Source organism: Megalops cyprinoides, chromosome 2 (genome assembly GCF_013368585.1).
Source record: "Megalops cyprinoides isolate fMegCyp1 chromosome 2, fMegCyp1.pri, whole genome shotgun sequence".
In the NCBI taxonomy this organism is placed as follows: Eukaryota; Metazoa; Chordata; class Actinopteri; order Elopiformes; family Megalopidae; genus Megalops; species Megalops cyprinoides.
This window is the reverse complement of record NC_050584.1, coordinates 50,392,467-50,408,210: the sequence shown is the minus strand read 5'-3', so window position 1 is coordinate 50,408,210 and position 15,744 is coordinate 50,392,467. Positions and strand designations below refer to the sequence as shown.

General features: G+C 41.7%; 1 protein-coding gene across 2 annotated transcripts in view; it reads left to right on the top strand.

The window, feature by feature from the left end:
* The first annotated feature begins 3,368 nt into the window (after positions 1-3,368).
* plpp3 (phospholipid phosphatase 3) overlaps positions 3,369-15,744 on the top strand; it is a 36,544-nt gene continuing 24,168 nt past the window's right edge. Inside the window, exon 1 of one of the 2 annotated variants that reach the window (XM_036521683.1) lies at positions 3,369-3,989. In XM_036521683.1, the coding sequence (XP_036377576.1) occupies positions 3,851-3,989 (139 nt within the window). In that variant the 5' untranslated portion in view covers positions 3,369-3,850. The remainder of the gene's footprint in view (positions 3,990-15,744) is intronic. The other variant, XM_036521682.1, reaches the window with a different exon arrangement.

Below are 15,744 nucleotides of genomic sequence, written 5' to 3'. Positions count from 1 at the left end.
TTGAAATGGAGCAGACTTTTCAAGAACAGTCTTAACACAGTCCTAGATACAATGTAGACTATAAGCAAAATGTTGAGCCTAGCTAGGCTGAATGGCATGCGCTTCCTATGTTACTCTTATGCAACTTATTATGTTCATATAAATGCATGTAATATCTTCCCAGGAATTGATATAATAAGCACAGCCATAGTTTTAAAAAGGAAAACTCACTCCATTTCAAAGAAATGCGGATAAGGTAAAGAGGGTAAAGAGCAATGCTTGACTCTGGTAAGAAGCATGACTGCTCTTTGCATTTGCAAAGTGTTACATTACTTTGTGCAATTACTGATGTGTTTGTGATAGTTAGCCCATCATGCCATTTTCATTTGGAAAATATTTTGTTAATCTGAGATGATATTGTGTTTACTTGGTGCTTGATAACAGTGTGAAATTTAACATAATTGAGAGAATAAGTAGGCATTACTGTACTTCAAATTGAGTTATTGTCTTTTGTCATTAATGGGGGGGGGGGGTTTGTGGTCTATGCCTTGGGTTTAAACATTTTTAGGACTTGTTTCAACCATTTTATGTTTTTTGTATGCCTGATCATCATATTACATCATCTTACATCACTGTCATTTAGCAGACTCATCCAGAGCAACTTTCATAGGTTACATTTTTACATGTTATCCATTTATACAGCTGGATATTTGCCCAGGGGTTCAATGGCAGTGCCCAAGTGGGGAATTGAGACAGCAGCCTTTCGGTTATGAGCCCTGCTCCTTACCACTAAGATATGCTGCCATCCCCACCTTAATTCGTCTTATTTTAGATTGAGCATTTTTTCAGCATCTCCATTCCTGTATTTTAAAAAAAATCCTGAGATTGAGAAGTGTTTGGACCTTTTAGTGTCTGTATCAGAGTCTGTTTTACACCACTCTTTCATGTTTATCTTTCACAGTACCAAATTAGCTGTTGTTATATATAAGTTTAATAAAATATTACTGATGAAATGAATGATCAGATGCTTTTTATACATGACAAGACTGTGGTGTCTTCAGTATTGTCCCTTTTGAGTTACACAGCAAATCTTACTCAACTGTTTTTTAATCACTTTGAACACTAGAGGGCAGAAAATATGCATTGTTGATAACAGAGTGGTATGTACACCATCATTTTTCATTTCTTTTGTATGTTCCTTGTACTGTTTTGTCTTTAAGACATGTAATAGCCTTATTCTCACCCTGTTTGGTTTACTTTGTTATGTCCTAAACAGTTCAGGCACCAGCTGTTCTATAAAATGACCACATGATTATTTAGAATATTAGAAACAACTACTTGTAATTTATTGAATTTATGTATGCCCTTTCATCTCACAATCTTAGAATGCCTGACAAGAGGTAACTAAAACAAACCACCAGCAATGAGAAGCACCCTAAGTATGCCCATTGGCACTTCTGTGCCAGAACAGTCACCACACATCTGTTCATTTGAGCTCAGGGATGGTTATATGGCCAGATTGAGAGATTCAGAGCAGGACTTTGACCTGGAATTCTCTTACTATTCACTCTCTGACCACTATAAGCTGACCTTGGTTAAATATCTCTGTCAAAACAGGCATTTGTCCCAGCCCAGCATCCTTCATCCCAGTACTAGGACATTGGCTTCCATCTCAGACCAGAGGCATAAATGCCCCCCAACTGTCCTACCATTACTTCCAGCAGCAAGCTGGTTTTCCATCGACATATCCCATCTAAGGTCTGGCTTCTGCTGACCCGTCTAAAATACCTCCTACACCAAATTGTGATTTTCTCAGTGTTTGCAGACAATTGTAATGGCATTCCAATTGCTGTTGCATTTCTATGTCCAGGGTAGAAAGCCATTTATTATCCTTGTAATCACCAACTGTTCAAGTAATCATTAACTAACCAACTGGTCTGCCCCAAAATTGTACAAGCTCCATGATGCTGGTGTAGAAGTGCAATTCAGTAATAATGACTGTCATAAATTAATTTTTGCATATAAAATTTGGTTTGAAACTATAGAAATAGCTGTATGGGCATCCTTTTGACTGATTTAATCAAATATACAGGTTGCATTTCAGTGGATGGAGTCTCATTTACTGCAGACATTGGAAAATCCTCAGAGTTCAACTGTTCTGTCAAGATTCGGACAACAGACTCCCTGGACACCTTCAAGAAAAAAACTTAAAACTCATTTTTTCAAGCTGCATTGCTAGCATACCTTCCTCACTATGTATGTCTACCTATCCCATTGATTGCTATTTTTATTTAAAAAGGCACTCTACACTAGCCTAGCACTTAACTTTGTATCTTACTGACCTCTTGCAATACTTTGCAATAACTACTCTTAACATAGTGATGCACATATTTGGAAGTCTCTCTGGGTAAGAGCGTCACCTAAATGAAGTAATGCAATGTAATGGTATGGCCTACATACATCTCTAGATAGATGTTCGATAAGATTCCTCATAAATATGTGCTCACTATCTAATGAAAAAGAATGGAAATGGCCCTGGCCTCCCCTAAATACATAGGGAAATTTCTGAAAGAAAAACTTTCATAAATCTGAAGAAGTGAATGCTTTATAGCTGTGTCCACAGGGGGAGCTATGATACCTCTTGACACCTTGTACGGTTCCCTCTAGTTCCCCATGAAACAAAACAATGTAACTGAACGTAAAGGGACGTAAAAGTGAAATACGTTTTACCGGCTCTGTAAGTGCTGAGAATATCAACATTGAAAAACAAGATACAAATTTGGGAAACAAATAATAAAAAAGTAATTAAACACATTTAAATCATATGTTTCTAAAGACTATTTACATGATAGTATGACGGATGATAGTGTTGTAAAGTAGCCCAAGCTGAAACCACTGTGCATGTATATGAGTATTGTATGCTACGTTTTGTCAATATGAATTATGGGTCACTTTCAAATGAACTAATAGGACCAAAAATAAAATCAAAATAAATTATAGTGAACTTATTTAGGGATAATGTATTTAGTGTTTTAATTGGATATGCTTTTTGATAGGAATTATCATTTTTATTTGAATATTTTAAAATCTCGAAATCTTCCTCTAAATGAATACAATTGATCTATAGAAGTCTTGGGGACAGAAGGGACAGAAACGATGCTCTATGCTATATTTTATGAACGGCTCGCCTCCTTTCGTTTGTATCGCAAAAGTCGCTCGGTCAAAACGACTTAGTGCTCCATGTGGTCATTTTGGTGGGTTGATTTTTGCGGTACAAACAGAAGGTGGCGAGCGACTCTCACAGTCAACTATATTCGGAGGAAAGTTTCTCAGTGAGGTATGGAGGTAATTATTTGTAGCGTAAACCTCGAGGAAGGGGGCTGAGCCTCGTAGATTGCATAGGGTTACTTTAAGAGTGAGGGGGAGGAGAAGGCCAAGGATTCATAAAACAGGACTTGATCAGCAAGTACTCAGAGCGTTACATTCTGTCTAAGCCTTTGAACAGGGCGGCGTTGTACTGAATTCCCATTCATTCCAAGAGATACATAGGCAAATCAGTTTCTTTTTTTTAAAGCGAAGACGGCACTTCGAAGACTTCGTTCATAGCTTAACCGGCTCACATTTATCCAGCGGAGAGAACACATTGCTACTCCAGAAATTAAGGGGTCACAACGGAGATCGCATCGCTCGGCTGCTGATTCAAACTTTGCAGGACTTTTCTTCCCTCGAGTTGCAAGGGAAGTTTTCCTATTATTGCATGACTCTTTTTTGTTGAAACTACCCTTAAAGGACAAAACCTAGTTTGTTGCATCTCCAGTTACCGCGCTTGTTCGGTCTTGGATTTTAACGAAAAAGGGGAAGGGGTTGTCAAATGCAAAACTACATGTATGAGAAGGCAATGGCACCAGAGACCAGAAACGGAGGAAGCGCAACGTTAAATAACAACAACGGCATTGACAACAGCAAGAGGAAATTACTGATATGTCTCGATCTCTTCTGTTTGCTTCTAGGTGAGTTCTCCTAACGTAAGTCTCTTCAGTTAAGAATTTGGTTAAACAACAGGCTACGCGAGCAATTACGGTATAGTGATGTTGACATATAACAGCTGGAAATGCAACCCATGTAAAGTCATGACCGCTAATCAGAAACACTGGAAAACATTTCACTTGATACAAAACTGATCCTGTTTTTTGTAAAATATATCACGAAAGTGATGGACTTTGGTCTTTCAGTTGGAAAGGGACGTTGGCTATCTCAAAAGGAAGTTTGTCGTAATAACAATAAATGCAGATCTACTAGGCAGCAGTCTCACTTATTAAAATGCAATTATATTGACACTGGTTACGATTTAAATTAATTTAGGCCATTATTTTGGTTTAAGATTTTTAAATGTCACGCCGTAGTTTATTTACTAAATGAAAACTTTGGTGCATGTGACATTTAGCTACTTGCGATCGTATTGTGCGCCTTTATTTAAAAACCTTGTACGTATTTTCAATGTTATCGGTTGAAAACAGTTGTACTTACAACGTTAAATTTTCTTATCGCATTGATGGGTGCCACCACCCCCAGCATTTTGACAAGGGAGCACCAGAGAAATGATGTTTGCAGGCAGTATTTGCATATGATAAGGCTGTCTCTTTAAATTAATGTAGCATAATTGCGAATAGTGATGGCACCCAGCAGAACTTCGACATGCAACGTATCCAAACTGTAGCGGGAGTGACTACGAGATAACGATTACAGAGACAAATGCAGATCTCTCCGTTGTTGACATTGTGTGAAATTGGCGTGAGTACACGGCCAGTCGGTCATTTACATCTAACAGTTCAAGCTACCAAGTCACTCACTCCGAAAAATACCAGAATAGTTTTAACTTTTGTTTTAAAGAATTGGATAGTTTCCGATAAACTTTACTCACAGTTGTAACATAGCTTAGCCAATTTTCGACTAAAACTGTACACTTAAAAAAAAGTTTTTATTTTGGAAGAGGGTCGCATGCTCTGTACCCCAGTTTGACCCCGTATATGCACGGGCATTGGTGTGGCAATGCAGGATCTTTACATAGACACTAGCTCGCAGTCATTTCATATATATATATGTGTGTGTGTGTGTGTGTGTGTGAAGCATGAAAAGTAGGTTCCTGTTTCTGTAACAAGGATTTGCTGGGTTTCATGCCTACACCTCCAGAGGCTGGATTCAGGGAAACATTTTTAAAATGTCAAAAATATATTAAGATGAACCCAAATCGGGCCATGCCATCTGTTTCCATAGTGTAGCGTGTGACTATGACAGTTCATTACATAGAACACAGGGATGATGATGGCTTGACTCATTTAGTCCTTTGCCTGCAAGTCACCAGAGGTGCAGTGTTGGCTCCCTGGAACTCCCTTGCCTAGGTCCTGGCCTTCAGGAGGCAAAGGATTAAGAGCCTGGAGCTGACATTACACATTACATTCTTTCAAAAACTTTTTACTGGGGCTTTCAGCCAGCCGGCATCTCTCATGCGGAGTTTGCCATGGCATCCTATCAACACTCCCTCCTCTGTGGTGTGCTCCTGGTTCTCCTTTTCTCTTTTCTGCTTTGTGCAAGGGGGTTGCATTGAGTAATTGTTTAAACATGTGGCTTAAATACAGGGCTAATGCCTTCAAATGTGAACAACGTATCACTGCAGATCTCACCCTTCAAAGCTGCCACTGGCAATAGAAATCGTTTCCATGGGACCTGATTAATTTTTAGTGTTTTGGACTCCAGAATGTACACAGGTGGGGTGAGGACATGCTGGAGTCATTATCCGATGTGTTCTGAGGTTAAAGTTGTGTATATTCTCAGTTGGTGTTCAGGTGGGTAATAGGGAGAGAAAGGTACTAAAAGATAGAGATTGAGGGTGAAGTGATATTCAGTAGTGCTAAACCACTTTTTCTGTCAGCGAAGAAATTATAAATAAATGTAACTAGGTCCCAGATTTGGAGTGGCCAATGATTTTGGGTTTGTGTGTTTGTGGATTATTAGAAACAGAAAAGTGTCTACTCATCTCTGCTCATGTAAGCGCAAATGTTTTTAATATATATGGGCTGGATTCCGTGCAAAAACCAACTTCCTCCCCTTCAAAAATAAGCTGACTTTCTTCGTGTGCATCAAAAGAACAACTCAAACAAACATGTTCTTTGTAATGCAAAACGCAGAGTGGCTGGTCTGTGTTGTGGTGTTTTCTGGTGAAAGCAAAAGACACTTTGGGGATTTAGGGGAAGAATGCTAAGTTGTGACCAACATAATGAATGTTTTATTTTGAATGGGCTTTGTTCTCGAAGATGCAGCGCAACTGCTCTTGAGGTCTTGTCCATCTGCTCCCCTTTACTGTTGTCTGCCTTTTATTGATGCACAGTATGACTGCCTTTTGTCTTTCCAAGGCTTTTCACGTGGTCTTATTAATTGTTTCTCTCAGAAATTATGTGTCCTCGCACAGATCACCGCAGTGTGGATGCAGCAAACCCTCTTTACTTTAACACACTTAAGAACCTAGACACTGCCCCTCCAGACTTGTCTCATGTGGTGACTTAATATTGCAACACAACACTAGTGCACAACTGCATGGGTGCCACTCCAAAATAATCAATTGTAACAGCATTAGGGGGAGTGATTTAATTGCTCAATATCAGTTGGACACCAGAGAGGCAGAGGCCATTCCTAGTTCTCAGTTGAACTGATTTGTATTGATAATCTGCATAAATACATTTGTTGTGGTGGTCTGTTCTAACAAGCAGCTCTTTGGTGGAGTAACTGGTTGTGAGGATTGCTCACATTCCTGTCTTTGCATATCTACAATAAGGCTTTGTTGTTTTTTCTGTTCTTTATTTTACCTCCTCAACTAGCCAAGCTCCATTCACACAGATTTAGACCAGATTCAATTTAGCGCCTTGTGGCATGGCATGTTTAATTGAGTTTGAAGTTTAGCACCTTGTGATACGGCATGTTTAATTGAAGGTTACGAGAGAAGCACAGTTGGTAGGAGAACTCTTAGGCAAATTAAGTCCAAGTTGGCAAGTGTTTGGAGTGAAGGCAGAAATCATCACTCAGTGACAGTAATGGATGTTTGTTACAGGAAGATTAGCTCCCATCTTGGATGACTCCAGACTTTTTTGGGGGAAAATACTTTTGCAGATGGTCTTCACATTGTTTTTTTAGTTACACAAAACAGTGTGAAGGCATTCACTGATGTTGGGCTGAAACTACTGATGCTCACATTAATTTTTGAATAGCTACAGTAATGCTTTGATGGTCTGTTTCATTGTGGATTAATAAATGCCAATGCAGGTGTGAGCAAAATCACGCTCATGAATATGTGAGCATTACCTTCAAAATTAAACAAAAAATATTCAGAATATTTTATTCCCAACTAATTTGAATTTATTAGAGGAAAAACGTGTCAAAATTTAGCAGTAGCATTAGATTTTTTCAGGTTACTATTCCGAGATATTTCTTTTAATGCATTTCCCTTAGAAGTTCTTTTTCAAAAGTATAGTGGGATTGAGTTGATGAAGTGGCTCAGAGTATTCCTAACCCATTAAGTTCTTTGGCTTTAGCCTTTACCTCTTGAACTGCCTTCACTTGGCCCGTTCTATAAATATTTTCCAGAATTTCTCGAATTCTTCGTTGGCAACAGGGCAGGGAACTCTCTTGAAGTGACATCTGGTATAATTTTGGGAGTGTGTGTGTATTGGGGAACTCAGGAAAGGGTGGGAAAAGGTAAAGAGTCTCAGCTGGCTTAGGTGTGGCAAAGTGTGCTGTGAAATTTAATACTTTTTTCCAGTCCATTTCCACCACGTTCTCTCACAATTAGGGAATAATTGCTGGGACCCTTGAAGCCCTACATATTTTCCTGTCGGAATTCAACACCTCACATTTCACAGACTGATTAGTCTTGAACTCTGCACTGTCCTGGGCATGACGCTGGTAAGCAAATGCTGTGTAAATTGTGTAGAGACAGTCCTTGCCAGATACTCAACTGATGATTCCTATCAAGCCCTGGGTGGCTGATGTGTAGGTTTCAAACGTATGTTTTGTCTAACTGCAGTGAGTAAGGTTGTTTACTCCCCATCTGTGACAAAAACAGAAGCTGTTATCATCAAATCCCTGTTTATAGATCTAAAGTATACTCTGCACTTGCGTAGTAATTCTATAGTGGACAAAACTGGTGTTTTAAGTTTTTGAATGGAAGCACACTGTGGTATGCAATGGATTGTGGGTGATTCTCCAGCAGTGTTGGCCGACAGGAGTGGTTTTATTTATTTTTTCTTACAGGAGTTGGTTTTATCCCCCCCCCCCCCCCCCCCCCGGGTGCTCACTGGTGGGAGCAGTGTACTAGAAATGGCCCTGGTAATTTGCATAAACTGTACAGAAGTGGCAAGTTAACCTGAGGGGGCATGCAGAGGTTTCAGATTGTATAATCAGTATAACCAGGCCTTTTAACTCGTATGTATTTCCCTAAACCCAATCCACACTTTGCCAACTAAAAGGCATGGTTGCAGAACCTCATGTGCCCTTATGTACACTCAAGCTCTGTGTGGATGTGACTGCACAGCTACTCATGCAACTCTGGGAGCCTGTCATTGGGGAGTTTTCCATGGGCAGAAGCACTGTGGAAAAAGTGTGTGCTTAAGTCATCCTTCCTGTGGGGGCAGAGGGCATCCAAGATCTGCGTGGTGCCCGGTGCTGTGCACGCAGCTCTGTTACTGCCGTACTCCCCGTCTTGGAGTGAAGCTGTGTTTGTGTGTTTGCAAGACTCCCCAGGGAGTGAAGTCTGCCAGCACTATGCCCATGCACACATGCATTACATAAACAATCTGTCGCATGAAAACACTGGCTGGTTTCTGAGGCTTGCTTGCAATATGACAAAATTATATACCTATGAGGTTTACAAGGGAGAAGGACTTGCTCAATGTAGCAATTAAATTGATATGTAATGGGTTGGTTTGTGGAATTTGTGTCCGTTTCCTCTGTGACTTCAGGCAGACTGTTTGGGTTGAACGCGTTCTTTTGGCATACTCTTGCTTACACTACGGGCTAAATGCTGAGCAGTTTGATGCAGGGGTGTGAGCAGAATGGTGATTAGGAGTTATCAAGCTGGGAGGCATGAGGAGGGTCACTTTGTTGATGTGAGGCAGGCCTCTTTGTAACAAGGAGGCCACCTCAATTACTACGTTTATGCCTTAGAGACTGTCTGATTAGCCACCCAGTCTTCACAATCAAACTGTAAACAACAGCAAACAAAGAAGAAAGAAACTAAAGCAATAAAGAGGAGTTATCAGTTATGCTACAAAACATTTTTATCTTAAGAAATTCCTTCTCTTTTTGTTTTCACCATTAACCCTGATGGTCCTGGACAAGTAAACACAATGGTAAAATTTAGGATTGAACTAAATTGTTTGCTGCAAGTTAATGGCAGCCATAAACCTTTGTGCTGCGGCTGTATTGTGGGGGGACACCTGGCTATCATGAAGGTCGCAGCAGCCAAAGGTCCCCCTTCAAATCATTAACATGATTAATTCAGGTGTTCAGTAATTTCTCTGAATACTGTCAACTTTGAGTACAGTTACAGATTTTTTTATTTTGGTATTCATTATCAGACTGCATGCATGGGCATCTGTAAGACCGACCACATCTCTGAGAAGCAATCCAGGAGTCCTTCTCTATGTCAGCTTAACAAAGAATATCTGCCTCTCTGTCACCTTCTGATCTGTGTCAGGTGGATTAGTGCCAGGAAGCCCTACATTCTATCTCTAATAAGGCTTGCTCCTTCTGCTGGGAAGCTCCTTTGGCTCAGGTCTCTGGCTGCCTTGGCCTCAGCCAGCAGCAGCTCTCATTGAAGCACATAATGAAGCTGCACTCTGTTTCCCCATTGATAATAAGCAGGAGGTAGTGTTTCAATACCAACATCCCCGTGCTTGATGGACTTTCACATAGGGTTGAATTGATCAGCAAGAGTGCACATCTAGGTGGCAATTCTGAAAATGTTTGTGTATTTGTAGACTGTTTGCTGTGGGACCACATAAATGACCAATTCTGCACAGAGAGGGTCAGATTACATTCATATTTTTGTATGTTGATTTAGACGTCTTCCCGGAATATCCCGTCCTGCTGTTGTGTACATATAGGGGTAGCCTCACTGAGTTTAGCTGCTGCAACCAGCATGGCCCCTGCTCTCTCTCTCATTGCTTGACTCAGCACACTGTCAATTGGTCCTGTGTCCAACCCTGTTTGTATCCCAATGCTGTCATTCTCTGTGCGTTCAACAATAGCTCCCGGAGCGAAAGAGGGAGAGCTCTGCTGTTTGGGAACAATGCCCTCTTTTGATGCGTCACAGGGCTTTTTTTTTCGTTAGTGAGCGCACATAGGCCCGTGTATCCTGAGCTGGTGGCACTGTACTGGCCGCCTTTGTCACGAGCTGTAAGTGGCTCAGGCCACAGCATATGAAACAACACGATCTCGCACTTTAAAATCACATCACTGTTTCGTCAGCCACCGGCTTAAGCTGACGCAAGGAATGCAGCGCTTTTCAGAATCCCCGGGTAATAGGTTTAGGCCTTACTGCCTCTGTAAATAGTGCTCTATTCTTTTATTTGATGCGATTCCTTTTTCATGATTCCAGCAGAGTGAATGCTGCAACTGTTGATTTTTTTTTTTCCCCTTGCATCTAGACGGAATGGTGGATAAATGGATTATTCCAAAATATTATGGGTTTTCAATCGGTTCAAACCCCTGATATTATAAATCTAATGCTTTAAGTTTCCACTGTGTGGTTGATTTGGTTGCTTGTTTATGCATTTCTGTGCATCACAGAGGGCACTAAAGAGACAGCCAGCCTCTGCGATTGCATTTCCTCAAGCTCTGTTGCAGGGCCAGATTATATTGTTAACAACAGAGAGGTGCTGCTTTCAGGAGACCTAAGGTGGGGACTTACACTGACCTTCTTAAGAGGAATGAATCAATACAAAACAGCTCTGTTCTTGCTGTATGGATCTGTCTGCTCTGCGTGTTTGCTGTCAGAGATTGCCGGTCAAAAAGCCATCATGTGCTTGCTGATTAAGGCTGTGGTTCAAGGGGGCTTACCACAAAGAGGAAGTGGTGGAAGCATTTAGATGATTGCCTTCCACCTTCTAACAAGGATCAGGGGTTGAACAGGTTAAGGCCTCCAAAACCCCAAAGAGTTTTGACCTGCAATTACTGTCCTCTCCCAGAAAAGAGCCAGCTGAGAGGGCCTTCTCAGAAAAGGCAGAGGTGACTTTATAATTTAAAAGGGAATGTGTTGAATCAGGTGTAATTCCGTCATAAAACTAGATTTGGCCTGTAATGTAATTCTGGTTGGAATCAAACAGACAACTGTTTTAAAATACAGACACTGCAGGTCGTGGCTCTTTCCTGTAATCTACTGAATGTTCCCATAGGCTGTTTGTGGTACAGCTTTTAAAGCTTCACACTTAGCATCCACCTAATTCAATAAACCAAAGTGCTTTAACAAATTGCGTGCTTTTGCAACTATTAAGAATAAAAAAAGAACAACTAAATATAGCATCCCCTTTTAGGTGACTTGTAAACACTTGTAACTGTGTAAGTGCATCCGCTAGCCACATTTAAAAAGAATGTGTTAAAAAATAAACAATATATCACCCTAATATTTCCAGGTTTTAGTTTACCTTGCTGTAGAGATTTGACACTGCCACGTACTATACCAGACTAACTTGATGTGATTGCTGCATTGTTAATGCATATCCCTGTGTGGAACATGCTGTTTCCACATGTGCTACTTTCACAGGAGCTATCCTGTGTTTTTCTGTTTATGTGTGGAGGTTTGTGGAGGACGTTTCTTCAACCTCCTAGTGGAAACAATGCCGTGAATGTTTACACCTCTGGACCACAGCCGTTTTGGTTCTATTGTCTCGATTTGGAAGCACATCTCACAGAAACTGAATTGGTGTGTTTTCCTCCAGGCTTTGGGCTTCCCTGCCTAGGTTCCAGCGCTCCCATTTACAGTGTTTGGGTCTGTGGGAGGGCTGGGTAAATTCTATGTTATGATGATGAATGGGAAGAAGTCACTGGGAGGTGGCCCTGACTTAAGCCACCAAAGCCGCATTTAAACCAACACTTGACGACAGCTGGTTTTCTCCAGCGCTTGCTGAACACTGACCTGAATGGCTCAAGTGGTGGTGGACAGGAAGTTTAATCTATGGATTCACATAGGAGCCAGTCTCCTCTGGAGATTTGACATAACACATAATTCCATTATCGGAACAGAGGTGACAGCCAGGTGAGGGCTAGTGCTCATGGAGAGGTCAGCTGCTTTTGAAGGGGCAGTCAAACGTTTTGTGTTATCATGTACAAGACTATTTGGACAGCAACCTCCCACACACACTTACTAGTGTGCACAGAGCCCTAAATGGGTTCACTTCAGACAGCATAATATCACCACTGGGTAGCTCTGTATGTTGCTGAAGATTGAATGTTCATGCCAACATTTTATTGAGTTTTTTGCTGCTCCTGTACCCATGCCTTGTCCGCACAGTGTTTTAGGTAATGATGCCCGACGATGTAGAAAGATGGTCACTCCTGTAGTGAGCAGATTCAGCTTCAGTCCATGCTCTGGACTGGTGTGAGAGAGCAATTCTACATGCAAGTGTTCTGGTCCTCTGAGAGGGCTGTAATGCCAAATGTGCACAATTGGTTTATAATGGCTTTCAGTCGTCCTAAAATTTGTGTAATGTGCATGTATTGATTTTACAGAATGTCTAGCAGAATGGCAGGTTGTTATGATAATGAGAAACCTCTGTTGCTGGCCGTGTTTACTGCGTGAGTGTTTGCTACCCACTTGTCCCCTATGATCTGTCACATGAAAAGGATTTCTTTCATGATTATAGTCACTTGTATGTGTGTTTACAAAAAACCACCATCTTTGATATTCGCTTAGGCCTTAGCTGGTTTTTCATTATCACCATGTAAACAGCCCCCCAAAACGAGATAGAGAGAAGCTGTGAATTGGAGAACACACACAGTGTGGAGATGAAAGTTTGAGGTGGTCTGTAGTGGTAGCTGCTCTAGTCCACATGGAAAGGAAGAAAAGCCACATAAGTCCCAACTCTTTATATGACATATTAGCTTCTGCTCCTATACTGAATGTAGTCTATATTCAGCTCGTAGTCTATCTCAACATGTGGTTATATGTGGCACTGAGGAGGGGCTGGTTGGTAGGATCGAATTTAGCTGTCAGTTTGCACCATATAGAGGTTGGCGTCAAATGGAGATGGTTATATAAGGCATTCGCTGGGGGCATTCTGCAGCAGGTTCCAGGAGGAAGAGCACATTTGCCTTACTGTACTGGGAAAGACTGTAGGGAGAGGTTAGGGGCTTGAAGTCAGGATTTGCAGTTTCAGGATTAGGAGAGCCAACAAAGGCAGCTTTCAGGTGGGGCACTGAAATGTGCAGTCACTTGTACGGGAGCTACTGCTGTGCGCACAAGGCACATATGTAAACACCGGTATTTGGAGAACTCACACTTACCAGTGGAAAATATGCGTTTGTTTGTTTCTTTATTTTTGCAGCTGCTGGCATTAAAACAACAGTCAGGAATTGGTCTCAATTTCCCATTCCCTAGTGTAATCTAAATTCATATTTTATAAAATAAATGAATTCATTTTCTTGAATATAAAATGATAAAGCAAGAAGCATGCATGGGATTTGGAGTGTGAGGCTGCAGGGTTGTTTCAGATGTTTGCTGATTTTTGGCGATAGCAAAGACGGTGTCAAAAAGTGAAGAGCAGAGCTGCCAAGAAACTGCACATTTCTTCAGAGTCTACAGCAAAACGCAATGCAGAGAACATCCTATGGGGGCCTGGTGGAAAAAGAGTGGGGCTCGCATTTATTTCTATGAAAAAAAAAATTCTCTGAGTAAGCACATGTTTTCAGCCGAGCCCTGGCCCCATATCCTGTTTAATGTATTGAGAGAATGAGAAAGGAAGGGATTGGCACTATCCACGGCTTGCTGACATCAGCAGCTTGCATAGACAAAGCTATCTGAAGCGGGGCCTGGTGGACAGCCTGTGGCAGAGGAGAGCCAGGCTGGGAAGAGGCCTGCAGCAGGCCCGTTGGTCGGGTCCCAGAGTGGCACACTCTCCAGCCATTACGCACTTCAAACCCCACCCTTTCCCACTGTGTCATCTGTGCGCACGCATCCGAATGTCTGCACATCACAATGACTCAAAGGGTCAGTGTAGTTTTTTTTTTTTTCAGTCAATTATAAAGTCATTGTAGTCATGGGGTCATATTACAGTCTTACACATTACACTGTCAGACCCATGGCATGCAGCATAACTGCAAGTATTGAGTTATATGGGTCAAAGTGTCACAGCGATGAATTCCCTCCCAATGGTCTTGATTTTTAAAATAGCGAATGGGAGCATGCACTTCAATGCAATTTCAGTATTGTGCCCTTGTCTAGCATTTCAGCACAGGCTTTGGAAACATGAGGTGTCCTTGTCAAGGTCACTCCATCTGTCCCACGTCTTTAGTACCGGCCTGTGGCAGGGGCAGTGGGGAAAGGTCAGGGGTCAGCTGGGCTTTAGTGTTTGGCTGAACTTGGCCTCTTTGTCGGCATGTGTGCATGTTTGTATGAGTTTGAGACTGGGTGTATTTGTATGTGTGTCTGTGCGTGTGAGAGAGACTGTGTGTGCGTGAGTTTGAATGTGTGTGTGTGTGAGTGTGTGTGTGTGTGTGTGTGTGTGTGTGTGTTGAAGTGAAACAGAGGAGGGGAATGCAGCGGGCCCTTTGTGTAGGGGACCTCAGTCGAGGTCAGAAGTGCTGCCGAAATGCCATCCTAGTTTAAAACGACTGTGACTTCCCAAGAATCCCTGTACTGTAGGCACATGCTTACTATTGCATGTGGTGCCAGATTTTAAGAGCACTTACACCCCTCTCCTCACCCCCAAACATCACTTCTAAATATAGTCCAGCAAGAGTTACCATTACAGTATAATGTATATGACACTTGAATTAGCTTTCCAAAAGACCTTAAGCTTACCTCCATCTTCTCAGTTGAACTCCTTTAAAGCAGTACAAACTATTTTATGTACAGAACAGTGTAGTAAGTAGCATTTTTACAAAGTGAAAAATTTAAAATCTCCTTTGCGGCTAGATATATTGCAAAAGACAAAGCAAGAAAAGGCCAATATTTTTGCAACGAGTCTTTGCATTGGCTGCAGTATTTTTGTGTGCACATTTTTGAGTTATGTCATCCTAAAACATAATGTGCTTGTAATGCTTAAATCTGTAACAATCAGTCATTTTAGTCCTCTGTTCCGTTGCACCTCCCTCCATAGTCCTAGCAGGGATTCAAGTCTGCCCTCATAGGTCACGTGACTGTCTGCTTGGCTCCACCCTTCCTCAAGGCTACTTCTCAAACACTTGGAAACGTTGACTAATTAATGTACATTTCCCCTGCTGCCATTCCCAGCGGCCCACTCTCTTTGTTTCTGTCCCTGCCTGCATTGATAGAGTGAACAATATGCCGAGCCGCGCAGGCAGGGGCTGGCACTAGGCCACCCATTCTCCGCAGAATCACTCCCAGAGCTTATCAGCCCTGGACAGTGGCCCTCCACTCTAATGCAAAGATTGTTGGTGATAAATATAATTAATGGACCAGAAACCAAACAAAGCACAGCTCTTATATCAGGCCCCTGAACTTCAGTCTTATAATTCACTGTGGCCACTGTTGGGCCG